General features: G+C 52.5%; 2 protein-coding genes across 5 annotated transcripts in view; one reads left to right on the top strand and one right to left on the bottom strand.

The window, feature by feature from the left end:
• GOLGA1 (golgin A1) overlaps window positions 1-14,073 on the top strand; it is a 44,214-nt gene extending 30,141 nt beyond the window's left edge. For 3 of the 4 annotated variants that reach the window (XM_032418538.1, XM_032418537.1, XM_032418539.1), the window contains 8 exons: window positions 5,016-5,105; window positions 5,914-6,016; window positions 6,128-6,285; window positions 6,778-6,921; window positions 10,151-10,210; window positions 10,715-10,885; window positions 11,365-11,451; window positions 12,141-14,073. In XM_032418538.1, coding sequence (XP_032274429.1) covers window positions 5,016-5,105; window positions 5,914-6,016; window positions 6,128-6,285; window positions 6,778-6,921; window positions 10,151-10,210; window positions 10,715-10,885; window positions 11,365-11,451; window positions 12,141-12,221 — 894 coding nt within the window. In that variant the 3' untranslated portion in view covers window positions 12,222-14,073. The remainder of the gene's footprint in view (window positions 1-5,015; window positions 5,106-5,913; window positions 6,017-6,127; window positions 6,286-6,777; window positions 6,922-10,150; window positions 10,211-10,714; window positions 10,886-11,364; window positions 11,452-12,140) is intronic. The other variant, XR_004301129.1, reaches the window with a different exon arrangement.
• Window positions 14,074-15,141: 1,068 nt separating this feature from the next.
• ARPC5L (actin related protein 2/3 complex subunit 5 like) lies at window positions 15,142-22,726 on the bottom strand. Its single transcript, XM_032418911.1, has 4 exons — window positions 22,424-22,726; window positions 18,281-18,353; window positions 16,767-16,943; window positions 15,142-15,685 (listed from the first exon to the last, which is right to left on the bottom strand). The coding sequence occupies exons 1-4, from the start codon at window positions 22,570-22,572 to the stop codon at window positions 15,623-15,625; spliced, it is 462 nt and encodes a 153-aa protein (XP_032274802.1). The 5' UTR covers window positions 22,573-22,726; the 3' UTR covers window positions 15,142-15,622.
• Window positions 22,727-26,471: the final 3,745 nt, after the last annotated feature.

The following is a 26,471-nucleotide window of genomic DNA, read 5'->3' as shown; positions in this document are numbered from 1 at the left end:
CCTGAATCATGAGAAGGGGCCAGCAGTGTGCATGTTTGGGAGGGGAATAGTCCAGACCGAAGAAATAGCAAATAGAAAAGCTCTGAGGCAGGAAGAAGCTTAGTTTGTTCAGAGAACAGCACAAAGATCAGTGTGGCTGCCACTTAGTGGGCTGGGGGAGAAGAGGAGGAGAGGAGGCAGGCAGGGAAATAGTTGCGAGTTTTAAGCAAAGAAGTGATGGGAGAAGTTTTGTGGGATGTTTTGTTTTGTTTTGGTGGGCAGCAAAGCAAAGTTTATTGAGCGATAGTACAAAGCTCCTGAAGAGGGATGGGACCTGAGAGGGTGCAGGGAGAAGTTTTGTTTTAAAACAATTACTCTGGCTCTTTGTAGACAATGTTCTGGAAAGGAAGCAAGTAGAGAAGCAGGAAGACCTGTTAGGAGGCTCAGATATTATATTAATATGTTTAAGGGCATAAAGGACAAAATTGAAAATTTCAGCAGAGATTTGGAAACTATCCTAAAAGGCAGCAGTGTTAAAAGGGAAACAACTTAGAACATGAGAGCCAGAGAAAGTAGAGCTGGAACTAAGAATGTGGTAGACTCGGAAAGGGCATGCGGAAGCTTTCGGGGGTAATGAGTATTTTCACGGTTTTTATTGTGGTGACGGCTTCACCCTAACCTAACCACATTGCATGCTTGAAATATGCACAGCATATTGTTATATTTCAGGAAAGTTGTTTTTAAAAACAATATGTTTAAAAAAAAAAAACAATATGTTTAAGAGCAGATTAGAACTCAAGAGAGAACTAGTGAAGTGGAAAGAAGGACAGAATGAAATACAGAAAAGGCATGATAAAAGACAGGATCCTGGGAGGTGCCCGATCCCAGGTCAGTAGGGGCTCAGAAGGGAGCGCACAAGTGAGACTGAAGCAATTATTATTTTTTAAAGATTTTATTTACTTATTTTTTTAAAATATTTTATTTTTTTTTATTTTTTAAATATTTGACGGAGAGAGAGAGAGAGCAGGAACACAAGCAGGGGGAGTGGGAGAGGGAGAAGCAGGCTTCCCGCCGAGCAGGGAACCCGATGCAGGACTCGATCCCAGGACGCTGGGATCATGACCTGAGCCGAAGGCAGACGCTTAACGACTGAGCCACCCAGGCGCCCCGAAAGATTTTATTTTTTTTAAAGATTTTTATTTATTTGAGAGAAAGTGCATGAGCTGGGGGGGAGGGGCAGAGGGGCAGAGGGAGAGGGAGAAGCAGGCTGCTCCCCTCCGAGCAGGGAGCCCGATGCGGGGCTCGATCCTAGGACCCTGGGATCTTGACCTGAGCTGAAGGCAGACGCTTCACCGACTGAGCCAGCCAGGCGCCCCTATTTATTTATTTTAGAGAGAAAGAGAGCAGGGGGGACGGCAGAGGGAGAGAGAATCCCAAGCAGACTCCATGCTGAGCACAGAGCCTGACGCTGGGCAGGCTCAGTCTCACAACCCTGAGATCATGACCTGAGTGGAAACCAAGAGTCAGACGCTTAACCAACTGAACCACCCAGGTGCTCTGAGACCACAGCAGTTACTGAAGTGATAATAGCTAAGAAGTTTCCAAACTGCTGAAAGCTGTCAAGTCACAGGTATAGGTGTGAGGATTCTTTTTTTTTTTTTTAAGATTTTATTTATTTATTTGACAGACACAGTGAGAGAGGGAACACAAGCGGGGGTGGGGGGCGTGGGAGAGGGAGAAGCAGGCTTCCCGCTGAGCAAGGAGCCCGATGCAGGGCTCGATCCCAGGACCCTGGGATCATGACCCGAGCCGAAGGCAGACGCTCAATGACCGAGCCACCCAGGCGCCGCCCCCCCGGCAGGATAAATTTTAAAATCTATATCCAGACACAGCATGGTAGTAGAACTAGAAAAACCAATAAAACAGAAACAAGGAATTAGCCACCAACAGATTTGCACTAAAGGGAGTGCTAGAGAGCATCATTCAGGTGAAGGAAGATTCTCCATAGATGCACGGAAGATGTAAGGCAGTAAGAAAGAATGAAGAGTGATGATCATTGCAACTAATGTACACAAGAAGAAACAGAAAATCTGTCCTGCAGTGTATCCATCATAGTCCAGTCAGGAGAAAGGAACCATACCAGTTATTTGAGTGAGAATTCATGTTCTCATGTAAGGTTTTTAGTCCAGCACAGAAACAGTCATAAGCTGTCACGAAGGTAATGGAATGCAGGAATGGCTACAACTAAGGGAACAAAGCAGAGAAGGTGGAATTATTAATCTTAGGAATTAAGACAAAGAGCCCCACAGATCTGACACTCGGACCTCTGAGCAGGGGACGCTGTTCAGTGGGTGCTGGTGTGTGTCGGGGGAACAAGGCAGTGAATGAAGTCAGCCCCACGTCCTAGCACTTCAGGACGAAATTCTGCTGCCCCCGTGCAGCAGCGTTGCTCACAGAAACAGGAAGCGGACAGGAAGGAGCAAGTCTCTTGCTCTGTCCCCCTGCCTTCCAGGCTCCCTCGAGCTCCTCCTGTGGGCAGAGATTCATATGGAACCAGTTAGACAGGCAGAAATGGGGTTTGTGGAGTCCCGGGCATAGCAGGGCAAAGCAGAATATGAAAGGGGGAAGCGGGGTCAATAGGCGGTAACTTAAAAACCAGCACACGCACAGGCTGTTAGGAGGTGTGGTTAATTTTCACACGTTTGGGGAATGTTCTCGATGTCTTGGATTTTTAGTTTAATACCATTATGGTCAGATAATACACGAACTGATTTCAGTTCTTTGATATTTATTGAGGCTTGTTTTATGCCCCAGCCTGTAGTGTCCGGGGAAATAGTGCACTTCCGCCGTGAGGGGAAAGCATTCCGTAAGTGCTCTGTAGATCAAGTTGGGTGAGAGGGTTGTCCAGATCTTCTCTGTGTTTTCTGATTTTTCTTTTTTGTCTTCTTGTTCCATCAGTTCGTAAGGGTGGTGTGCTGAATCTTCCAGCTATGATCATGGATTTGTCTCTTTCTCTCTTTAATTCGGCCAATCTTTGCTTCAAGTATTTTGAAGCACTATTTTTAGGTACATACATATTTCGAATTCCCTCCGGGAAGGCATTCCCAGGTGCAGAGGGCTGCCGGAGGCGGGGAGCCCGGTGGCTGAGCCGTGCCAGGTGGCCCCGAATCCCGCGGTCCCGGACCGGGTTTCACAGCCATGCCGACTCTGTTCTGCCTGCCGGCCGGCCCCTCACCAACACATTCTTGAAGGAATCTAGTTTCCTTTTTTTTTTTTTTTTTTTTAAACTGAACCTATTCACCCTTGCCTTCAAGAGGATTAGCCTGAGGATCCAGTGTGACCCTGAGGAAAAGTGATGCGTGCAGTGCCGGGCAGGGGGCAGCTTTGAGTCTGGTTCCTGCCTTCCCCCGCTTTCCTGGCTTCCACGCAGTCTGCCTGCCATCCTCTGAGACGTCCGCAGTCCCAGCTCTCCTCTCATCCTCCCCAGAAAAGGCTTCTGCCACCCTCCACCCACAGGGCCAGGGTTTCAGAACTGCTTTTCCTATGTCAACAGAGCCTCCTGATGAGGGGTGTTGTCTGGGGTAGGTAGGGTAAGGTCCCTTGTCTTGAATTCAGGCACCCGTTTTTCTCATCTTTACTAGAGATGGACTCAACGGAAGGTCAATTCTGACAATTCCATGGTAGGAGCCAGAATGCCCCTGGCCAGGAGGCTGGCCTCCCCCTCTGTGAACCAACTTGTACCGGCACCAGTGGAAAGGGAGGTGTCGAAGGGGTGATAAGTAGCTCACAGAACCAGCAAGACTTGTCCGACTGGAACCGGGGCGGGGTGGGGGGGGGGTGGCCCTCAGGTCTCTTTTCTTCCTGCATCATGTTATTTCCTGCCCTGTCAGTTACCCAAACTCTTGGCCTTCCTTTTCTCAATGATGCAGACTGCGGCCTGCAAATTGGGTGGACATCACCACAGCAGCTCCAAGCTGGTAACGTGCTAGCTCAGGAAAGAGGGCTTCTCCCCTTAGGCTTCACCATAGTAAAAAGGATTCTGATATAAAAGGGGATTTTGATTGGTCCATCTGAAGTGACAGAGCCACCCCATGGACAGGTCAGTTTGGCCAAGGGGTACTGTGATTGGCCAGGTCTGAATCATATGCTTGTCCTTGTAGCCACAAAATGGGCATATCATTATTGGCAGCCCTACCAGAACCACGTGGAACTGCAGGGCGCAAGTGGGGAAGAGCAGTGATGAGGCTCTTACCCCCAAAACTGGGGCGATCCTGGGTAGACCGGAAAAACAGATGTCCCTGACCAGAACGAAGGCGCCTGAGAAGTCTGGGGACTGAGCAGTAAGCGCGGCATCCGTTGCAGGGAAGAGAACTGATGTGTTTGTCAGGAGATAGTTCCTGTGCTCTGGGGAAGGCTGAGGAGGCAGCCCTGCTTGGCGTAGAAAATATTCTGGCTGGTAGAGTCTAACAGAGGCTTGGCTCTGAGCTCAGACAGATGCTGGCTTGAAATCTGGCTGTCCCACCAGCTGTGGGACCTCAGGCACATTCACCTCTCAGAGCCTTTTTCTCTCCTCTAAAATGGATAATTTTGATGAGTCTGTGGCATTTTGTCCTATTACAATTCAGTAATTGCTTCTTATTTTTCCTGTAATTGGGTTGCTCCAGTCCACTAGTCCATTCACGTGGGCCTGAGGATCTTCGTGTTCCGTGTTGATTTCATTAGACCAGCTCTTCTCTTCCAAGTTCTCGGTCCCCTAACCTTGGCCCAAGAACTGACTGGTGTGCCCAGGGGATAACCGACCCTCCGCGGTGTGCCCATCTGCGGAGAGGCTGGTGGGTTGCCCAGCAGGACAGTTCCCGGAGGGTTACAGAAGGCATTGGCAGTGAGCAGGCAGCCTGGGAACCTCGAGAAGCAGTGAGAACGTTAATCTGGCCCTGTAAGGCTGTATTCCCGTGGTGGGCTTCAGGTAGCGTGCAGCTAAGAAACTGTGAAATGAGTTTTGAGACCCAATCTCCTCCCTGTTTTCTGGATTGTAGGAAGAATGGAGCCAAAGAGAAATTGTGAGTGTCGCCATGGCTCAAGCCCTGGACGAAGTGCGGAAGCAGAGGGAAGAGTTCCAGCAACAGGTAGGCCCCGCTTGACCCAGAGGTGTGGGCCCGGGGTGGGGCCGGGGGTGGTGGTGAGTTCCAGCCTCAGGTAGGACCAGCCTACCTCCCCTTGTGTCCAGGACAGGGGCTGGACCTAGGTCTCAGGAATGCCAGCAACTGAGTGATTCCCCTGAGGTCTTTGGAAGGTGGGAGAAAAGTGTTATAAAGAAATCCTCACCCCACAGGATAGGTCTTTTTTGATTTTTGATGGTCAGTTATTGTTCTAAAGCTCACCTGGGGAAAAGCCCATATCCAGGCACCTACCGGGCTCTAATTCTGTGAGGGGGCCATCACTGGCCACAGGCCCCCAAGACCGTAAGACAGCTGAGCTGTCAGTGGGAAGGATGGGAAGTGCCTTCCTTTTCAGACAGACTCAGCATCAGGCCCCAGGCCTTCAGTAAGTCCTTAACAAACGTGAGTCTCAGTTGCCTCTGAAAAGACTTGAGGATAATTACACCTTTCAGGAGGTGTAACGGACATGTGTGACAAGGTCACATGTATCAAATGCCAGGCATGTGACGGGCACTCAGGACCTGCAAGGCCAGGCCGAGCAGCCGCATGTCCTGGAGGCCCAGCGTAGGCCGGGTGGGCAGTGAGGGGAAGCTCCTGTGCAGGGCTCTGGCCCCGTGCGTGCCCTGACGAGCAGCGCTTAGCTAGGGGGTGTTCTAGGCTGTGGGCTGCAGGGAGGGATTCATGGGGGACCCTGGGTAGTGGAAAATTGGAGATTCCTTTTGGGGGAGAGGCGGTTACTGCTGCCAGCCTCGTCCTGTTGGTCTTTCTCTCCAAGGCTGCTAACCTCACAGCTGTCATAGATGAGAAGGAGCAGACTCTGCAGGAAAAAACTGAAGTGATTCTCCAGAAAGAGCAGGAGATTTTCCAACTGAAGAAAGGTGAGGAGTCTGCCCCCGTCGAGCCTTCTGACCTGCTCCCCACCAGGTACCCCTGCCCGGAAGCGGCGCAGAGTCACCGGGCTGACGGTTGCCCCCCTGTGCCTGGCCTAGGTCACGACTCTGCCCTGTCACAGATGCACCAGCTGCAGAGTGAGCTGGAATCCCTGCAGAGCCTGAGGGCAGAGGAGTCCGAGGCTGCCGCGAGGGATGATGTGCTGAGGCTGCCCAGCCCCGAGCAGGGGTTGACGCTCTCAGTGCCCGAGCCTCACGTAAGTGCCCACTGGAGCGGCGGGCCGGGCGTGGCGCGGCAGGACGCACGGCTGACCGCTGCAGTTGGCCTCGGGGAGGCGGTGGGAAGGCGGTGGTGGGCTTACAGGATGACACAGCTGGTGCTCTCTAGCTCCGGGATATTGGGCAGGTCACTTCCCTGTGCTCCAGCTTCCTCTCTTTAAAGTGGGGGTGCTTAACTGACCAAGAGCTTGTGGGTGTCGAGGAGCCCATCGGATGTGGCACCACGTGTCAGGGCTCAGGTGTTAAGAGCCCTTTCCTTCCAAGCACGCTCGCTGCGGGGAAAGCTGATTGTCCCTCTGGAAGGCACTGGACGGGATCTCCACAGTTCAGGTGTGGTTCCTGGCCAGCTGCCTGTTCGAGCTCATCAGTCCGCACCTTTGGAACCGATCTGGTCCCCTTCCCCGGGGACCTGCAGCTTAGCTTGACCGTTACCTTGGCCTGGCTGTCAACTTGCTGCCACCACCCTGTAGGTAACCTCGAGGGCCACGCAGGACCCCATGTACCAGCTTCCAGCAGCAGAGAGAATCCCAAACGGTGAGGTGGGGGTCATGGACCTAGGGCAGCTACAGAAGGAGAAACAGGACTTGGAGCAGCAACTTCTGGAGAAAAATAAGGTGAGGGTGCTTCTTGCCTCAGCTGTTTCTCTCCCTGCACTTTCCCCGATTTGTGCCTGAAACTGTCCGGTCCCTTCCTAGAGTTAGGCGGGTGCCCCTGGGCACGTCTTGGGGGAGCTCTTACCTCTCCGGCAGAGGGCCTTCTTCCTGTCTTTCCACCTGTCTGCGTGCCTGTCACACCTCCCCCCAGCTGAGATACTGTTCAGAGTGTTAGAGCTCTAGCAGTTGTGAGTTCAGATGTTCACAGCCACCTATGCTGTCACCAGTGGGTCCTGTTGGACCAGTCACCTTACCTCTCACTTCCTTTCCACGGCCGTGACATGACCCAGCGATGCCTGTCTTCAGGTGGTTTGACCGGGGGCAGGGGTGGGGGGGGGGGAATGAAAGCGTTTGCTAGCTGTCCTGTAACATTCCTGGTAGTTGGCAGAGGGTCAGCGGATGCCATGACTGCACGCACCCCGCCAGCCTCTGCACCCTCCGGTGCGGGCTCTCGTTCCGTCCTGGTGTCCAAGGGCCCTGGAAGTCAAGCGTGCTGGCTGCTCATGGCTTGGCCTCCAGAGTGTGATTGCGGGTGTGTATTTTTCTAGACCTTTAACAAAAGGAAAAAGTGCTCATCTCCTCTCTCTTGCGTGTGCACACACACACATTTAATCTTAGTGTGAAATGTAAAATAGAGAAAAGTGTACAAACACTGTGTGCCCCAGGGCCCAGCCCTCAGACCTCCTCTCTCATGGCACTCGGTCGCTTGCTGCACGCTGCTCACAAGCCCACACGCTCCCGGGAGCCCTAGATCGTCTCTACCTCCGCGGCAGTGTCTAAAACACATCTGAAACTTAAACCACCCAAACTTCAAACTCACCGTGCTGCCCGGCGCCAGCTGCCGCCCTTTAGCTCAGTAAGTGTGAAAACTAAAAATCTTGGTGTCATTTTCAACCCTTGTCTCTCTCCCACGAGCAACAGCCACACCTTTAGCCAGTCCTTTTGGCTCTCCTTTCAAGCTACACTCAAACTGAGCTGCTCCCCATCCCCACCACTGCCGCCACCCAAGGTCAGGTTACCATCGTCTCTCCCCTACAGGCTGGTGTTCGGCTTCTAACTGGTTTCCCCGTCACCCCAGGGTTCCACCCCTCTGATGACTTCCTCTCTCTATAAGCCAAGTCCTTGCAGGGGCCCACAAAGCCCTGTGTGGTTTGGCTCCTTGGTACCCTTTTTACTGCACCCCCTCTGCCATCCCCAGCACTTCCTCTCAGCCACATTGGCCTTGCCTTTCTGTGAATATTAAGCACCCTCCTGCCTCAGGGCCTTCGCACTTGCTGAGCCTTCTGTCTGGAAGATTCTTCCTGCAATTCCCTCACTTCCTTTATGGTGTCATTTTGTCAAGGAGGCCTCCCTGCTACCCTTGGCAGCCCTCACCACCAGAACCTCCTGTGCCCTTACCTTGCTCTTTCTCTCCACACCTCTTAATACCTCTGATGTACTAATATCTGGTTATCGGCACTTTTCCCTCCTGAGAGCAGACATTTTTCTTGTTTTGCTTATTGTTTTCCCCCAGCCTCCAGATCAGTGTCTAACACATAGTAGGGACTCAATTGGTATTTGTTAGGTGAATTAATCCATGAGCCAAAAACCTAGAAAATCAGGTAACATAAAATAGCAAATGTACTTTGAGATGAATGTCCAGCCTCGTGGTCAGCCAAAAGAATAACAGACTGAGGGGCGCCCGGGTGGCTCAGTCGTTAAGTGTCTGCCTTCGGCTCAGGTCATGATCCCAGGGTCCTGGGATCGAGCCCCGCATTGGGCTCCCTGCTCAGTGGGGAGCCTGCTTCTCCCTCTCCTCTGCCCACCCCCTCCTCATGTTCTCTCTCTCTCTCAAATAAATAAATAAAAATCTTAAAAAAAAAAAAAAAAGAATAACAGACTGAAACAACACATTACCATTTATAAAATAGGGTGTATTGGAGGCCATTTAATGTGCTTGATAGGAGCTGAGCCTCTGACAGAGCCATCTCATTCTGTGGAGAGACTGTGGACATACCTCTGGAGAAAGCAAAGCTGACCAACGCTTTAAAAATGGAGGCTCAGCCCCACTGTAAGACCTGGGGCATCCCCTAGAGTTACTGTCACATTAAAGGTTAAAATTAAGGGGGCACCTGGCAGGCTTAGTTGGTGGAGCATGTGACTCTTGATCTCAGGGTCATGAGTTCAAGCCCCACACTGGGCGTAGAGCTTACTTAAAAAAAAAAAAAATTAGGAAATCTGTGGAAAGGTGTGAAAACTCTGATAAATGAAAAACACTATTCAAAATTCTAGCTAGTGGAGCGCCTGGGTGGCTCAGTCAGTTAAGCGTCTGCCTTCGGCTCAGGTCATGATCCCAGGGTCCCGCATTGGGCTCCCTGCTCAGCAGGGAGTCTGCTTCTCCCTCTGCCCCTTCTCCCCACTCCTTTGCTCTCTCTGCCCACCCCCCAAAATAAATAAAATCTTTTAAAAAAAACAAAAACAAAATTCTAGCTACTGAATCCAAGATTGGTGACATAGACAGAAGTCCACAGGAAAAACTAATTTTGGTGTTACAGTTGTGAGACTTGGGAGAAACATTTAACATTTTTTTCCTTTATTGCTGATTATACAGTAAATGCTTTCATCGGGAAAAGAGGTTAGCCTTTCTAGTGATGACTGGAGTGTGTAACAAATTACACTTAAGACTAATTAAATTCACTAAAAATAAATAAAAGAAAATTTAAAGACTAGATAAGGACAGAAAAACCATGATCTCTTACACTGTTAAAAATAAGCATTGAGAATGATGATACTTCAGGAGAGCAGTGATGTGGGATCATGGCACATAAATATAATTCTGAAGGACAAAGCGTACTGTCCAGAGGGGTTTCCAGCTGCGCTCCTTCCAGAGCAAGCACCAGAAGCCGTCCTGAGGGCCAAGCCCCTGTGGGGAGGCTGGGGCAGCCCTGGGCCCGAGCGTTCCACAGAGGGGGTGTGACAGTGGCCTTTGCAGGGCCCGGAGAGCTCGTGCATGCAGAGCGGCCAGAAGGGGTTAGAGCCCCGGGCACACAGGTGTGACAACACAAGGCTCTGGGGAGACAGGGCAGGATCTTAGAACAGGTGTATGGGGTCCCGAGGCGGTGGCTGGCTGTTCTGTTGTCCTTTGCACCTTAACGATGGTGAAAAGTGCATTTGATGAATGGCTCTTTGTGGGGGCGGGGCTTTGTCTCAGACCATAAAGCAGATGCAGCAGAGGATGCTGGAACTCAAAAAGACTCTCCAGAAGGAACTGGTAAGTGCCCCTCTTCTGCCTCATGCCTGATGATGCGCCCCCCATCACCCGCCCGTTGAGAGCAGGAGGTTTCTGGAAAGCCAGATGTTGGCTGGTGGGACAGTGGCCCTGCCCGCTTGAACATGCCCCTGCAAAGTAGCCGTGTGACTTCGGGCATGTGCCGTCCTTCCCCGAGCCCTGAGCTCTGAGAAGTCAGTGACATGACCTGAGCGCCGCGTGCCGTGCCCAGACCTGGGAGAGCAGCGCCTCTGCCCTTTTTGCGGTGCTCCCTGCCCCAGAGGTGTCCTGACCCGGGGAAAGGAAATGTCTGAACTTCCCCACATGACCTCCTTCTTCGCCAGCGGCCACCCCACCTGGGGGGCGAGCCTTCTTCAGACACTGGAAGGCACTCCCTTCCCACGGGGGGCCCTCTCGGCTAGCGCGCCGGGCCTGCTAAAGGATCGGCGGGTGGTTTTCGCACCTGTCTCGGGGGTTCAGTGTAGCATCTTTCCATTGGGTTTTCAGAAAATCAGACCCGACAACGAGCTGTTTGAAGTCCGGGACAAGCCTGGCCCTGAGATGCCGAACATGGCCCCTTCTGTCACGAATAACGCTGACCTGACTGATGCCCGAGAGATCAACTTTGAATACCTGAAACACGTGGTTTTGAAATTCATGTCCTGCCGAGAATCTGAGGTAAAGGGCTTCTGAGTTGCCTTTTGGGTTCCAAGTGCCTGGCTCATTGTCCAAGCCTCGCATGGCTTCCCCCCAAGGCCATTTCTTTCTTCCTCTGCCATGTTCTGATTTGCCCGCCAGTGTGGGTACCTCGTCCTTTCCCCAGCGGGCCCTGACCTGCGGGCTGCAGCAAGCAGGGGGGCCGAGAAGGGGGCGGATGCTGAGTCCAGGGAGCTGAATCTGCCCCACATTCCTGCATCTGCTGAAGAGCAGGGCAGCTGCTGCGTGGATGTCCCAGGGGTCTCGCCGGTCCCCAAAGATGGAGGGGAGAAAAAGAACCGGTCATTGTCGTTAGACCTGAGAAAGCCCAACCTCGCCCTCCCCGTGGTCCTTGCTCACCCGTCGGGAGCAGAGCCCGGGAAGCGCTGCTGCTTAGACCCCCCGGCCCCCCCGCTCCATCCCCACCAAGGCCCATGGCAGCACAACTTCCTTTGTTTCAGGCTTTTCACCTTATAAAAGCTGTGTCAGTGTTGCTGAACTTCTCAGAAGAGGAAGAGAACATGCTCAAAGAAACCCTGGAGTACAAGGTAGGTCGCTGGCTGCCGTGGCTCTTAGAAACTGGAGTTACCAGCCCCGCACTCGGCCGGCTGTCCCCGGGATGTGGTGCTTCCCGCACACACGGCCGTGCGTGCTCCACCCACAGGCTCCGTGCTTTCCCGGGCTCTTTCACCAATGTCTCTAACGGCAGCAGCCCCGGGGCTGGCCCGGCGTCCAGACTTTTTTTTTTTTTAAAGATTTTTATTTATTTATTGAGAGAGAGAATGATAGCATGAGAGGGAGGAGGGTCAGAGGGAGAAGCAGACTCCTTGCTGAGCAGGGAGCCCGATGCGGGACTCGATCCCAGGACCAGGATCATGACCCGAGCCAAAGGCAGTCGCTTAACCAACTGAGCCACCAGGCGCCCCCGGCATCCAGACTTTTTAAAAAATAAAATATTCAGAAAGTACCTGCTGAAGGGATAGAACAAAAAGAAAATCTTAAGGCAGAATTACGTACAGTCCCAGCCCCTGGTTTTGGTCAACTCCGTTTTCTGCTGCTCCCCCTCACGCCCCGCAGCCTGGTCTCCGCAACCAGCGTCTTCACGGCGAGCTCACGGCAGGCGCCACGGGCATGGAGGGCCGCAGGGGTGGCTTGGGGATGGGGGGCGGGTGCCTTCAGCTTCCTTGGAACCTCATCCTGATGCTCGTCTCAGGAGCCCTTTCTGTTTCCAACCCAGATGTCATGGTTTGGGTCCAAGCCAGCCCCCAAGGGCAGCATCCGGCCATCCATCTCCAACCCTCGGATACCGTGGTCCTAGATGGAAGTGCCGACAGGCGGAGCTCCACGCGATGACACTTTTTCTGTGAAAAGAACACTGACACACCAGTCTGGGTGGGTTTTTAATCACTGTAACTGCAGTATTTTGTACAAGCGTCAAAACATTGTTTACAAGACTTAAGGCCCCCTTCCCGACAGACTGATCTGAACCTCAGGAGGTGGCTGTCCCTGCGTCATCGTGCTCACCAAACGGGAGGGTCCTGGCACTGCCCACATTTCCGCCGTGCTGCTAAAATCCCAGCTCTGGCCGGCACCCGTCCGCACCTGAATCCTCTTAAGTGTCCATGCTAGCGCTTGAAGCTGAAGCCCTCAGCCTCCGGCAGGGAGGAGGCACTGGGTCCACCCCGTAGTGACCACGCTGGATGGAAAGACAGCCCTTCGATGTGGTGCCCAGCAGGCCAGAGCCTCATGCCCCTGCCACGCAGCCAGCTCACTGGGGTGGGTGTTCAAATTCCCCTTCCCAGTTAGCTTGTTTGGGTTCAGATGAGATAGAAGAGGCTTTTTTACCCCTTCCTCTCTAGAAAACATTCTTTCACCTTGTTTCTCAAACCACCCAGAGTTTTAGATGTGCGCATCTTTAAGGTATTCGGGCCAGTGTGGATTCATGAATATGCAACTTTCTGACAGTATCTCACTTTACTGAAGAAAACTAGCAGATATATGAAAAAAGATCCTTAGTACCAAATACACTCAATTGCCTTTTTAATGAATGTACTTGTCTTGGATAGGTTGCTGGTAAACCATTTTAAACTATTTTTTATAGCTAAAGTTCTTCGCTACTATAAACGTGTCTGTATTATAAAATCCATTTAACTGGTGTTCTTAAAGGCAAATCAGAGCATCAAGAGGAAATTATTTCTAAGATTGGGATGCCTTTCCCTTTTTTAATTTCACTAGCATTCTGTGGTCTCTGCTTCCCTCTGAAGCAGTGGTGGTATTTCATTTGCTTTGCTCTTAATTCTGTGTTGTGAGACTGAGCAAATGCTAATCCCACGTTTGCTCCGGTTAAGGACAGTCTGCTCCATTCAGGGCGAGCGGCAGTGGTCCCCCCCCCATCCCTGACCAAAACATCGGAAGCCGTCTGCCACATGTGTGGAGCCACCACCTCTCCCCCCACCCCCACCCCCACGTTTCTCAGAAATGCCCAGGAGTAAAACATGTAAAACATATCTCACAGGAAAACACGGATTTGCAGAGTTAATGTACTACGTTTCCACAGACCTGGGCGTACCAAGCAAGGGCAGCATCACCGTCACCCCAGCTGGGCTCTCTGCCACCCAAGCCACCCATTCTCCAGGTGCCTCCCTCCTCACGTGGCTCCTCCCTGCAGATGGCTTTCCTTTGTTTAGAATTTCCATTTATCTGGTGGGGACACAAGACAGCAATTCCTTCTGTTCTGTAACTGCGGTGAGTAAGAGGGAGCTTTTCCAGCTGTTCCAGGAGAGTCCCCACATCGGGTGGCTCAGGGCTTGCCAACCGGTCCGACTCCGCTGAGGCCTCTCCAGCCCTTGAGCTGGTCTCACCCCGCCCTGCCCACAGCCCCCGGCAGCTTCCACTCAGCCTGGACCTGCTTAGGGTTCGTTCTGAGTGGACTTTCCTCCTGCATGTCGAATTTCCTTCAGCTTTAAGAGGAAGAGTGGAGTAAATACTCTAAGTGATTTAATGCACTTTTACTTGTATAAAACGTTCTGTGATAGGGACAGTATGTATAGCCCTTTATATAAGCATTGGATTTGGATCTCTCTCCGTGTTGTAAATAGGAATTGTATTATCTAAGACTGCTGTAGAAAATTCATTTGTGGTGTCACTTTTTGATTAAAGCTCTTTAATCCAGATGCAACTACAGTGGGTTTTACTTGATAGTCTGGTGTTAGTATTTGACTAATGAAATTTGGTACTTTGTGTCTTATATTTAATACTCCGAGGCCAACTTCATGGACTACAGAACAGACCTTCCCGTTTGGTGAGCAGAGATGTGGGGAGGGCGGCTCCTGGGCTGGAGAGCGGAGATGTGGGGAGGGTGGCATGCTCGGAGAACATGGAAGCTCCGTGTCCTTCCCCCTTCCGTTCCCCGGTGCAGCTCTTCCATCTGGCTGTTCCTGAGTATATCCTTTTATGATAAACCAGTAACCTAGTAAGTACAAAAAGGGGGCGAGGAGAGATGGCTATAGGACATTTGTCTTTCAGAAAGCACCCCCCCCAATTTAGGTAAATACGTGTAATTTAATGAAGCCAGCAGTCTAGTCCTACCTCCCAGGAATGGTGGGGGTCCTGCAGAGGAATTGGAAGGGTTGTGTCACTTTGGTCAATGTCTTCTCTCCAAGAACCACATCAATAGGGTCCTTTAACAATGCAGACTGCAGTTCCACGTGCTTAAAAGGTTAGAAAAACATCTTGCTCTTCAAAGAAGCTGGCTGTTAGTGGTTATAGGGAACAAAATGTTCCTTTTGTATCTATAGGCTGAAAGTACCTGTTTCTGGCTTTTAATCCTTTAAAAAAAACTTGTCAGCATCTCAGGGCGTTCCTGCCGCACAGCCCCAGCCAGTGTCAGGAGATGGTGACCGGGCCCTTCTGGGGTGTGCTCCCAAAACATTCCAAGTGTAGTCACACAAACTAAAGACTTTTAAGGCCTAGATCAATTACTGAATGTTTGGCACTTTATTAAATAAGTTCCAAAATTACAAACAAATCAAAGGAGTAAAACCAATCAACAGTTACTCAGCCAACTCCACAGCACCCAGCAGCAGCGAGCGCAGGCCGGAGGTACTGCGGCGGGACGGCCGACACCACGCTCACTCCTGGCACCGGCTCCGCAGGGACACGCCCACCCCATCAGGTTCCCGTCCGTTACTGTCCCATTCCTTACTTGCTTTACATACATGAAACACACCGCAAGTACATACTAATAAGCCAAGAGCTTTATTGATGCAGCAGGCACTTTACAATGAATCCAAGAGAGCCCATCTTCTGTCGGGAGACGGGATGTCTGTACAAACCCTCCAAGTTTTACTACTTCAAAAAAACAAGTCTCCCTTTGACCACAGCCCTTGGATCTGCACCTGCCCAGATCGTCCCTCCCCCACGTGAAATAGGCAGAGCGCACAGCTACGCCCACCAACGCTGACCAGCCTCTCCGGCAGACAGTTACGAGGTCAGTTCTGTGTTACTCGTGGACAAAGGCATAGACTATCAGATCCTGCAAAGGATTTAGGAAACAGACAAGTTCTCCCTCCACCTTGAAAATAAAATACACTTCAGCGGATGCATGTCCTGAAATAGTTCAGCTGGGAGATCCCAGGAAGATGGTCCATTGTCAATCCCTTCTTCATCAGCCTGTGCATCCAAAATTCTTCTCAAGGTAACATGAGTCCTTTTATTTTTTTAAACAGTCTTTCTTGCTGTAAGAACTCTTATAATGGAGCCTAGTCCTCCTACTGCTAATGCCTGTGGGGGCAGGAAAAGGAAAGGAGTCAAATGAGACCCAGCTGGCCCAGGGGGAGCCCGGCTTGCCGGGGGACGTGGGACCCATCACAGCTGCCTCCCCGAGTCCTCCTTAGAAATGCCAATGGGGCTCAGCACCAAGTCGCCTTAAAGGGACCAAAGGGCCTGGCCGCCACACCAGGCAGAGGGCTTGCTCGGTTCCTGAGCAGCACGGCCACCGCCCCCCCCCGCCCCCCCCCGGGCCAAGCCCCGTTCACCTTCTGGCCAAACAGGCACAGCACGGCCAGCAACAGGACCAAAGGCCGCCACAGCCCAGCACCGAGGCTGCCCAAGTGGCTGACCCCTCCCAACTCAACAGAGCCTTTTGGGAAGGACAGGCCGTTGGTAGCGGCCCGGCCTCCGATAATGACGAGCAAGCTTCCCGTGGCTCCACGGGGCAGGGGGACGGTGGCTAGACGAAACGCCTTGCTCTTGTAACGACCTGAGCAGGGGACAGGCACAGCTCTTTGCGCTTCAGGTGGCTGCAGGCCCTCTTCAGTGAGCATTCAGGTTTCTGCCACTGCCCCCCAGCCCCCACCGGCCTAGTGAGGCTGAGGCCAGAGGGGGACGCCCCGAGAGTTAGCTGGAGGGCTCAGCCTGCATTCCTGAGACCACCCCCCCCCCCCCCCCCCCCCCCGCCCCCCCCCCCCCCCCCGACCCACCACCTCCACCACCTTCACCAATGCAAAGCGGCTCCCTCCACTGATGCAAACCAAGTATTATGAGACCCCAGCCACAAGCAAGCCTGCCTCCCTCCCACCTGGGACTCCCTGTCTCTCTCACCATGCCACGTCACCTGCCCCATGACACGCTGGGCATAAACCAGCCGCTAAAGCAATTGCAACTACCAGAACCAGTGAACCCCTAGCAGGTGCTTCCCCGGGAGAAGTGACCAGATGTCCTAGGTTGTTCTAGGTGTAGCCCCTTACTCTCGAATGCCTGTCAGACCGTCCTGTGTTTGTCTCGGAAGCTCGGGCCCGCTGCTGCGACCCCTGGGCTGGGGGCCGGTCGGCGGGCCGCCTGCACGAGCGCTGTGTTCACGTACCTTTTCATGCCACTGGAGTAACACTGCACTGCTGTTTTCTGTGGGCTTCTCAAACCCTTTATAAATGTACTTCATTAGCAAGTCAATGCCATTTCTGTCCAGCGACTGCACAGCCTGCTCAATTTCACTGCTCTTAAAGTTTGTGAGCACTTTCAGCACCACGCCCTGGGCTCGTTCCTGTAGAGGCGAGAGAAAGGGAGTGACGCCCAGAGCCGAAGCCCAGGCACATCCATGTCCTCCAAGACAGGCACAGAGATGCCAAACCGAGTGGTCAGAACTCTCAGAAACACTGCCCAGTTTCTCATTTGTCTGGGACGGTTACAAAGTAAGTGGCCAATAAGTTATTCCCTTCTGGGCACCTGGGAGGCTCAGTCGGTTAAGCGTCTGCCTTCGAAGCTCAGGTCATGATCCTGGGGTCCTGGGATTGAGCCCCACATCGGGCTCCCCCTGCTCTGCAGGGAGCCTGCTTCTCCCTCTGCCTCTGCCTGCCACTTCCCCTGCTTGTGCTCTCTATCAAATAAATAAAATACTTAAAAAGAAAAAAAAAGTTATTCACTTCTTTGGGGGGAAGAGTAAGTGGTTTACCGGAGAGAAACATCACTGCTTTTGAGGACACCTGCAAGGCTCAGATTCCCCAAGATCACAACTGTGGAGATCTATTTTCTTAACACGTTTAAGAAAAGCTGCAGCTTCCCTCTGCATTCACCCCAGTGACAGAGGGGCCATTTCCCTCCACCTGAGAGGGGCAGCCATTGCTTACATCAACATGCTGTCACAAGCCGGCAAAAACCCCAGCTTCGGAGAGACCCCTTTCCCTGGAGCAAATTTCAGACAGCTTCTGAACAGCTGTGATGCAATAAAGCACGACTGTATCTTCTCAACTTTTTACTTCTATTTTTTTTAAGATTTTATTTATTTATTTGACACAGGGAGAGACAGTGAGAGAGGGAACACAAGCAGGGGGAGTGGGAGAGGGAGAAGCAGGCTTCCCGCTGAGGAGGGAGCCCGATGCGGGGCTGGATCCCAGGACCCTGCGATCATGACGTGAGCAGAAGGCAGACGCTTTACGCTTTACGACTGAGCCACCCAGGCACCCCTCACCTTGTTTTTAAAAGACAGGAAATCTTAAAAGCACTGAAAATCCTTATGCAAATAAAGCCTATTCAATAACCTTTAAAGCAGAAACACTGCTCTAAGTCCCACTGGCAAGCTAGTTTATAGGTTCGCTAAGCAGCAAGGGCTGGGCCGACTCCTCACCGCCCCCACCCCCAGGCCCTGGGGAGGCCTGCTTCTTTGGGGAGCTTTTACTATAAACACTGACAGCTCTGATGGTAGGAGTGCCCGGAGGCTGCCATGGAAGCACCGCCCGGGGTCAACTCCCTCCCTCGGCAGAGCCTCGCTGAGGCTGTCTGGAGCCCCAGGGAGCGCTCGCTCGCCCGGCTCAGCCCCGAGCCCAGCACCACCCAGCAAAGCCGCAGCACCACCCAGCAAAGCCGCAGCACCACCCTCCGTACCTTCACGGCCTGATTCTTGGTGTTGATGGGAGAGTTCCGCAAGGCTGCGTGGAATGCCCGAAGCATGTCCCCTGTGCATCACCACCAGTTAAGGATGGTTAGGTTCAAGCATGTCCGTGCTTTTATTAATGAACTCCTTTCAAAAACAGCTCGAGAGAGAAGAGTCAAATGACATCCACATGCCCCCACCCCCGCCACCGCGCCCCACTGCCGATTCCAGGTGTGGCCGTGGCCCATTCAGAGAGCAGCCTGGAGCTCTCCTGAGCCACAGCAAGAGTGCCCCTCCTTCTGCCACCCCCGAAACATGTTTGGACACTCCTTCCCTCCCACCCTGGAAGGCAGGAGCAAAGCAAGTGCCCTCTCGGGGTGACCTGCAATAGAAACTGACTGAGCTCACTTGCACCTGCTTGGTACTGGGCACCCTGTCTGCCCTGCTGGGTCCTCACAACAACAGTGATGCGAGGCTATCCCTGTCACCTTCTCATTCTCAAAAGGGAAGGACGAAGGCACAAATGGAGGTCTCCTAACTCTTAATCCAATGTTTTATCGATTCAACTGCTAAAGAAATTAAGATGTGCTTAAACTGCTATCTTGCAAGACCCACCCAGGTCTGTGACGTCCCAACTGCTACTAAAAGGGAGATTTATTAATCTAAAAGCTTTTCCCCAAAATACGAGCCGACCCTCCCCACCCCCCTCAACCTTGGTTGCAATCCTGACACATTCTTTGCTGAGGTCTGAATACACAGCACTCAAAAGAAAATGACAATCTGGGTTAGGTCCCCAAAGGTGACACCTATTTTAAACTGAATTACATCAGCCAACTTTCATTTCCTCATCTGAAACACTGGCTTCAGCCAAAAAGCTTCAAAAATAGAACAAGGAATGGCTGCTGCCCAATCAGGTCTCTCCTCCTGTTTGTGCAGTGATACCTGCGTGTGAAGCGAGCCTCCAGAGCAAAGCCCAGTCCCATCTCCCCTAGTGTGGGCTCCATCCTGACCGTGCCGGGCCCGCACCACCCAGGGGCCTGCTGAGCCCTGATCCACCTTCCACAATGGAGAGGCAGCCCACCCCCTATATCTGCTGGCTTTGGAATTCCTTTTCCTCAGCCAGGCAAGGGCCAGTCTGATACCAGCCACTGATAACGTCTCCCTTGGAACGGTTTTCCGATCTGGCGTCCCAGAGCAATACGCAGAGTCTCAGCAGCTTAGAAGGAAATGCAGGCCGGCTCTCTTCACTAACCAGCACGGCTGACAAACAGAATCATTCAAGGGATGGACAGGGAAGGGCAAGGAAACTAGTCCGCGGGGGCAAGAAGAGTCACTGCTTTAGTTACCTCCGTAGTGCCAACCCACCAAGCATTGGCTATAGGTGTTGATGGATACAGGGCTTCTAGCAGCTTGGGGACATCTGAGGAGCAGGGAGTGCACAGCATTTATCAAGCTGGCCCCCGTGCTCAGCTTACAACAGGCTGTGGAGCCTGGGGACCGCTGCCCTCGTCTCCAGATCAGGGTTTCTCAACCACAGCACTATTAACATTTTAGACCACACGACTGACGTGAGGTCTGTCCTGTGCACCGCACAATATTTAGCAGCATCCCTGGCCCCCACCCACTAGATCCCAGCAGTGCTCCCCAAGTTGTGACAATCAAAATGTCTCCAAACAATGCCAAATTTCTTCAGGGGGAGGAGAGAGTGCAAAATTGTTCAAAACCACTGCTTTGGACAGATCCCTGTTCCCGAGGACCAGAAGGTTCTTCAGTGAGGAAGAAAAACGAATATTTTAAACTCCCTACAAGGTCTCAGCTCTTTGCCAGGTGCTTTCATATGTCATCTCAATACTGCTAACAACGCTCTGTGACAAGAATCATTATTCTCATTTGAAAGGCAATGAATTTGAGGCTCAGAGAAGGAAAATGACCTGCTCAAGCTTAAAAAGTTAAGCTGTCCAGCTGGCCTTCAAACCCAAGTATGCCCAACTCCAAAGCCAAGCTCTTTCTACACTCCCCTACTGTCGCTCTACCCAAAGACCCACACTACATGTCCAGGACACCTGCTGGGTGCCCGGCACCATGAAACCTGACAGTGTTGTTGTGATGCTCCCACGGACCTGTAAGGCCCGCGGGGTTCCCCTCCTGTTCACAGAAGAGGATGCTGAGGTTCAGAGAGGGGATGAGGTCACACAACTATAGCATGATAGAGTTAGGTCTGCATGGATACACAGCCCATGTTCTAGTTCATCTGAGTGATTTCCTACCAAGACTCGATTCCCTATAAGGCAGTAAGACAGGCCTCCTCCTCCCTACATTCCCCCACTCCAATCAATCAATCTCTATCCCTAATCCTCTGGCCTCTGTTCGAAGACTCCCAGAAGCCTGTTCTATAGTTTAAATTCAGTGATCTAATGTAAGTCCAGTACCTGGCACATGATAGGGATTCAGTAAATACCAGTTCCTTCCTCCTCCCTCCCTGGGCTCCACATTAGCCAGGATTTCAGTTCTCGTTGCTAACCTCCCTTTCTCCAATCCCAAGAGGTAGACAGTCTATGGTAACAAGGTTTCTGGCACTGTCACTAGTGGAGAAATTGCCACCAACTGGATGTGCTAAACCTTGGCCTCTGAGCAGCCTCAAGGAACCTATCATTAGTCAGGGGGCGTACCAAGAGATGACCTTCAACAAGTCCCTGTAGCACCAGGACCAAGATAGCACATCACCAGACTTTGTTCTCCCCATCTGTGGATGGTCCTGGGCCATAGGCCCGACCCCGGAGCCTTTTTGGTACTTCCTGCCCATAAGCCAGGTCCTGCACCAGACTGCAGAATCAATCTTCCCTCATGAGGGTCCTTCTCATGACCCCCTTTCATCAACGGGGTAAGCAGGGTGATCCTGATGGGGCAGGAAATACAAGTTTGAATCCCCATCTTTGAAAGCACATTGCTGTTCAAAGTCTGGTTTTTGGTTCAAAGGCACACTGGAACAGCGCAGGACTCCTCCCTAAGGTAGTCCATGGGCCTGACTGCCCAAGCTGAGTCACCTGATTCAACACCCAGAACCTGATTTATATACAGCATGAGCCTCCAACCCTGCCCTGGCAGATGCGGGGGAGGGGCAGGCACTTCCTGTAACACCATTTGAATAAAGAAAAATCCTTCCTGTGAGAATAAGTCAGTTTCCTGCGCTCAGACGGCTAAGGGACCAAGCAGCCTGTGACAACCACCTCTATTTTTAATCTTGTTTTCTAAATGCTTGCTTTATGTGGCCACAAGAACAGTCATCTCCAGTCATGAGGCTCTACTTTTACATTTCACTTGATGCTCTCTGGTTTTTCATAGCTCTCAACGACTAGTCTTTCTCGGCTTCCCGCACAAGAAGGCTGTTTCGGGGAGGGAGCCAAAACTCGCTTGTTGAACGTGGCTGAGACCATCAAGGTCCACAGCCCAGGGTGTTCACAGGAAGCTGAGAACAGGTGAAAAAGAGTAGCATTAAGCTGGAGGGTCAGACTGATTCCGGGGTGGGACGTGCACAATCTCTGACCTCAGGGTGGACTAAGGCTCCAGCCTTCGCTCCCCCTTGGGTCCTTTCTATCCCTCAGCCATCCACCCACCGACCTTCGTGTGGTGCTGCAAGCCAGCCCAACAGGGCTGTACCCGGGAGCCGTCTAGGCCGCTCAATTACTCAGCGGGGCTCACCTCGGCCCCTCCCGCCCATCTAGCTCGAGAACGGCCCCATTTCCTGCAAGGGAGGGATGGAGTGATGGGGAACCCAAGGAACGGTCAGTCTGAGGGGATGAGGAGACAGAGGGGAAGAAAAGAGGACAGGCCTCGCGGAGGAATGAGGGGCCTGCGGTGCTGCAAGCGCGTCGGGCATGCTTCTGGGGCTGCCGAGCCGGCGGGTCCACCAGGGGCTAGGGGCCGCGCTGCTGAGGGAAGATCCGAGGACCGGAGCCCGGGACAAGGGGAGCCCGGGACAAGGCGAGTGGGGAGACCGGATCAGAGGGAAGGGGGGATACCCGCAGTAAGGGAACCTGGCCCGAGGGGGGCCGGATCGGAAGGGACTTGGGAGACAGACCTCAGGGGCCCGGGGGTGAGAGGAGTAGGGAGGCCGGCCAGAGGGGCGCCCGGGCCGCCGCGCTAGGTAAGGATATTGCCGCAGAAGGCCATCCACCTCGCTAGGGTCCGGGCCTGGCTCGCCCGCCGCCGCCGCCGCCTCCTCCTGCTCGTCCACGAATTTGTTCTCGTCAAACTCATCGATGTCCACCCGACGGAAGCGCGAGGACAGCGTGTTCCGGGCCATGGCGGGGACTCGGCGCCCGCTCAGCCGGCTCCGCTCCGCGTCCGACCTCCGCTCTAGCCCGCTGGGCACCGGCTCAGGCTCGGGGGCGGGAAGCGGCCGCCCGGCGCCTCCTCCACCTCCTCCGCGCGCAGACGCCGCCGCCCGCCCACTTCCGGGCCACGCCGGAACCGGAAGTGCCGGTGGGCGGGAGGGGCGGGGCCTGGTGGGGGAGTGGCTGGAAGCGCTGGAGAATCCGCCTGGTAGTCACCCCGACAGCCCCCAGCGGGACTCTCATCTTCGGGGAACCTCACTCTTGCCGTCTGAGGAGCGGGCACTCCGTCCCCGCTCAGGCCCAGCATCGTGGACATCATAACTGCGCTCAGCTTCCCTCCTGAATCCGAGGAGCCCCTGGCCCTGGAAGGGGCCTGCGCGGACATAGCCGCGGACGCGGGGGGTTATCACTGCCCAGACTGAGGGTGCCCGGGCCCCCAGGAGAAGGCTCCCGGCTCTGCCTGTCGAGTGCTGGGCAGACTTCTTTGAGAAAAAGACCTTCGAGCTGAGGCCTGAGTAGTTCTTATACCTCCAGGAGTGACGGGGGGCGGGGTGGAGACCCTAATTCTCGTATCTTAGGAACCTTGAACGCCACCACAGAGCTCGGAGGAAGGTGCCTGCCTTGTGCACAGTGACTCTATCGTTAACGGACTGGGAGACTTTAAAGACGTTTAAAGTGTATCCAAAGTGCTGACAAGACAAAACATTTGGACGTGGCCCCGCGAGTGTAGTGGTCACCTGGGCCTGGCGGGTAGGGGACGCGGGGAGAGGAAGATGACCCTGTGGTCACCATCCTGACGGGAAGGGCGAGGTCCTAGGTCTGAGAAGTCAGTTCTGGCTGGAGAGGCATATCCTGGTGGGAAGCCGAATCCCCAGAGTATGAGATGGGGAAAGATGAGAGTGGGGGGACTAAGGGCAGAGTCAAGGACGACTCTGGTGCCAAAATTGAGTGCCTGGGCAGTTGCTTGAGGGATTCTGTTAATAGGCCTTAACCTTAGATTAAATGGGTCTTTGTTTTCATATAATTGTACTTTTTGTTTAAATATTTTGTTTTTAAGTAATCTACCCCCAACCTGGGGCTGGAACTTACAACCCCAAGATCAAGAGTCACATGGTCTACTGACAGAGCCAGCCAGGTGCCCCGAGTTGTACTTTGGCCTTTAATAAAGGCCAATAGTTAATGAAATATGACTCTTTTTTATTGTCTCAAATACTTCTCATTGAATTGTGTCTACAGATAAAAAAATTATTGCCAGATTATGATGCTATCTAATCTTGGGTGCTAAAGATACAGACTCTTACGCTGGGAAATAGGTGCTGAATAAAAGTCTCAGGGGTCCTGGAAACAGGCAAAGCCCACCTGCCTTTCAGCTCCATTTCTTGAAAGAAATCTTTGTGACCCAGGCAGGCCACAAGACAGCAGAAATTCATATCCCCAGAACTTCCTGGTCAGAAGGAACTTTAAACCAGAAATGCCCATTTTACAAGTAAAGAAATGGCCTGTTTGGGTGAATGAAATAATGGCCCTGCTTATGACTGTGGATCTCCCAGTCACGGAGGCAGAATTTTAAAAGTCTATGTCTATGTCAGGGATGACTGCATGCTGAGGGTATAAAACCACACAGTGCCTGGCAGTACCTTAGATAAAGTGGTCAAGAGAGATGTCCCTGAGGAGGTGACACTGATCCGGGGCCTGAAAGAAGTGAAGGAGGGAGCCAAGCAAAGGCCCAGAGACAGGGCCGACTTGGTATATTCCAGAAACAGAAAGGTCATGCTGGACTGCAAGGGTGAGAAGAGGTGAGATGGAAGTGGGGGGGTAGAGGGGCTGCTGTAAAGTTTTGTAGGCTGAGGAAAGGATGTGGTCTACCTCATGGGACAACACTGGAAATTCTGGGCAGTGACATGAGCTAACTTAAGTTTGAAAAGGGTCCCTTTAACAGCTGTCTTGAAAATACATGGGAATAAGAGCCAGTAGTAGAGAGGTGATTTAAAAGGGGACACCTGGGTGGCTCAGTCGGTTAAGCAGCTGCCTTCGGCTTGGGTCATGATCCCAGGGTCCTGGGATCGAGTCCCACATCGGGCTCCTTGCTCAGCGGGGAGCCTGCTTCTCCCTCTGCCTGCCTCTCCCCCTGCTTGTGCTCTCTCTCTCTCTCTCTGACAAATAAATAAATAAAATCTTTAAAAAAATAAAAGGTGACACCAACAGTTTAGGTGACAGACAGTGGTAGCTTAGGCCAGGCAGTTGCCATTAAGAGTGGTGGGAAGCTGTTGGGTTATTTTGAAAGTAGAGGCTGCAGAATTTACTGGTGTGTTGGAAGTGGCGTTGTAAGAGAAACGGGAGCAACAGATAACTTCCAAGGTCAGAAAGATATGCACAATCATTAGCTCTAAAAGAACTATAAGCGTTTGGAAAATATGACAGCAAAGTCCCTGTGCACCATTCAACTTCCTTTTAAGACTAATCCATGCCAAGATTGCCCTCTGTCTGCTCTCTTCCCCATACCCATCCACTTCTTGGAAGCCTGCCTCACCGTGGTCTGTGGCAAGGCCCATTAATTCATTCATCCAACAAGCATCCCTGTGTTGGGCCTGGAGGCTAGGTAAACCAAATCAGGTGTCAGCCATGGTTGACTTCCAGGCTGGCTGTAGAGACAGACACTTTAACATTTAACATTTAACTCAGTATATTTGGGGCTAAAGAGAGGATTGCACTTGGGACATGGGGCACTTGGCTGGCTCAGTCAGAAGAGCACTACCCTTGATCTCAGGGTTGTGAGTTCACGTCCTATGATGGATGTAGAGATTACTAAAAATAAATAAATGACAACAAAACAGAAACAGAAAGCTTGGAACAAAAGGGAGGTAGTATCCCAATTTAGTCCAAAGCTAAAGCCCATTCATAGAACCCCATAAAGGAATGGAAGAAGGCTTCCTCGAGCCTGACAGCAACAACGGGGCAACCTGGCTTTAACTAGTGCTCTAAGAGGTGTTGGAGCATCTTTGTTAAGGGCAATGGAGAGACACTAGAGTGATTCGTGCTTGCTGGTTGAGGCAACAATGAAACTGCCCAGTCAGAAAGCCTGAGCACCTTCCCTGCTTTGTGAATTCTTTAACTTTCAGGACCCAACTCAAGTGTTCATTTCACTGGTACATTAATACCAATGATATTTTGAGGGACTGTTATACATTAGATCTTGTGCTAAGAGTTTTCCATGGTCCTAATCCTCAAAAATACCTATTTCACAGGTGAGAAAACTGAGACTCAGAGAGGGGAGGGGATCTGCCAAGAGTCTCAGCGAGCTCGAGGCAACGGAGCAGGAATTTGAAATCGGAAGGGATTCACTAAAAAAAGGCCCTGAATGTTCTTTCCCCTGTCCCATGCTGCCTCCACTAGAACGGTTTATGGAGTAGGGAGTATAGCTGTCGGATCCTGCCTCTCCCCGCCAGTTCGGATTTTAAAGTCTTCCAAGGTAGAAGCCGTGTTAATTCATCTCTGAAAACCCTCAGCCTTCAGCCCTTCCACCCCCAGGACACTGGCGCGCAGCTCAGAGCAGCGGACTGGGCATCCTGCAAGGTCTACCGAATGAATGAATGAACGAGTAAATGACAGGATGGACGAATTCGAGTCCTCACTGTGCCATCTCCTCACTGTGCCGGTCACCCTGGGCCTCGGTTTCCCCAAATGCTCTGCTCAGGAGACGAGGCCGACCAGAGCAATCGCAGGTGCGCGGCTCCTCCGGGCGGGGCTAGACGGGCCGAACCACGGCGCTCCCCAGGCGAGGGGGTGGGGTGTCAGGGGCGGAGCTAGGGCTCCCTCGCCGCGGGGCCATTGGCCGCGCCCGCCGCCACCCGGCAGTAGTTGCGGAGGT

The sequence above is a fragment of the Phoca vitulina genome, unplaced genomic scaffold, assembly GCF_004348235.1.
Source record: "Phoca vitulina isolate PV1807 unplaced genomic scaffold, GSC_HSeal_1.0 scaffold21, whole genome shotgun sequence".
Classification (NCBI taxonomy): domain Eukaryota; kingdom Metazoa; phylum Chordata; class Mammalia; order Carnivora; family Phocidae; genus Phoca; species Phoca vitulina.
Note: the sequence above shows the minus strand (reverse complement) of the source record. Positions and strands in the feature narration are given on the sequence as shown.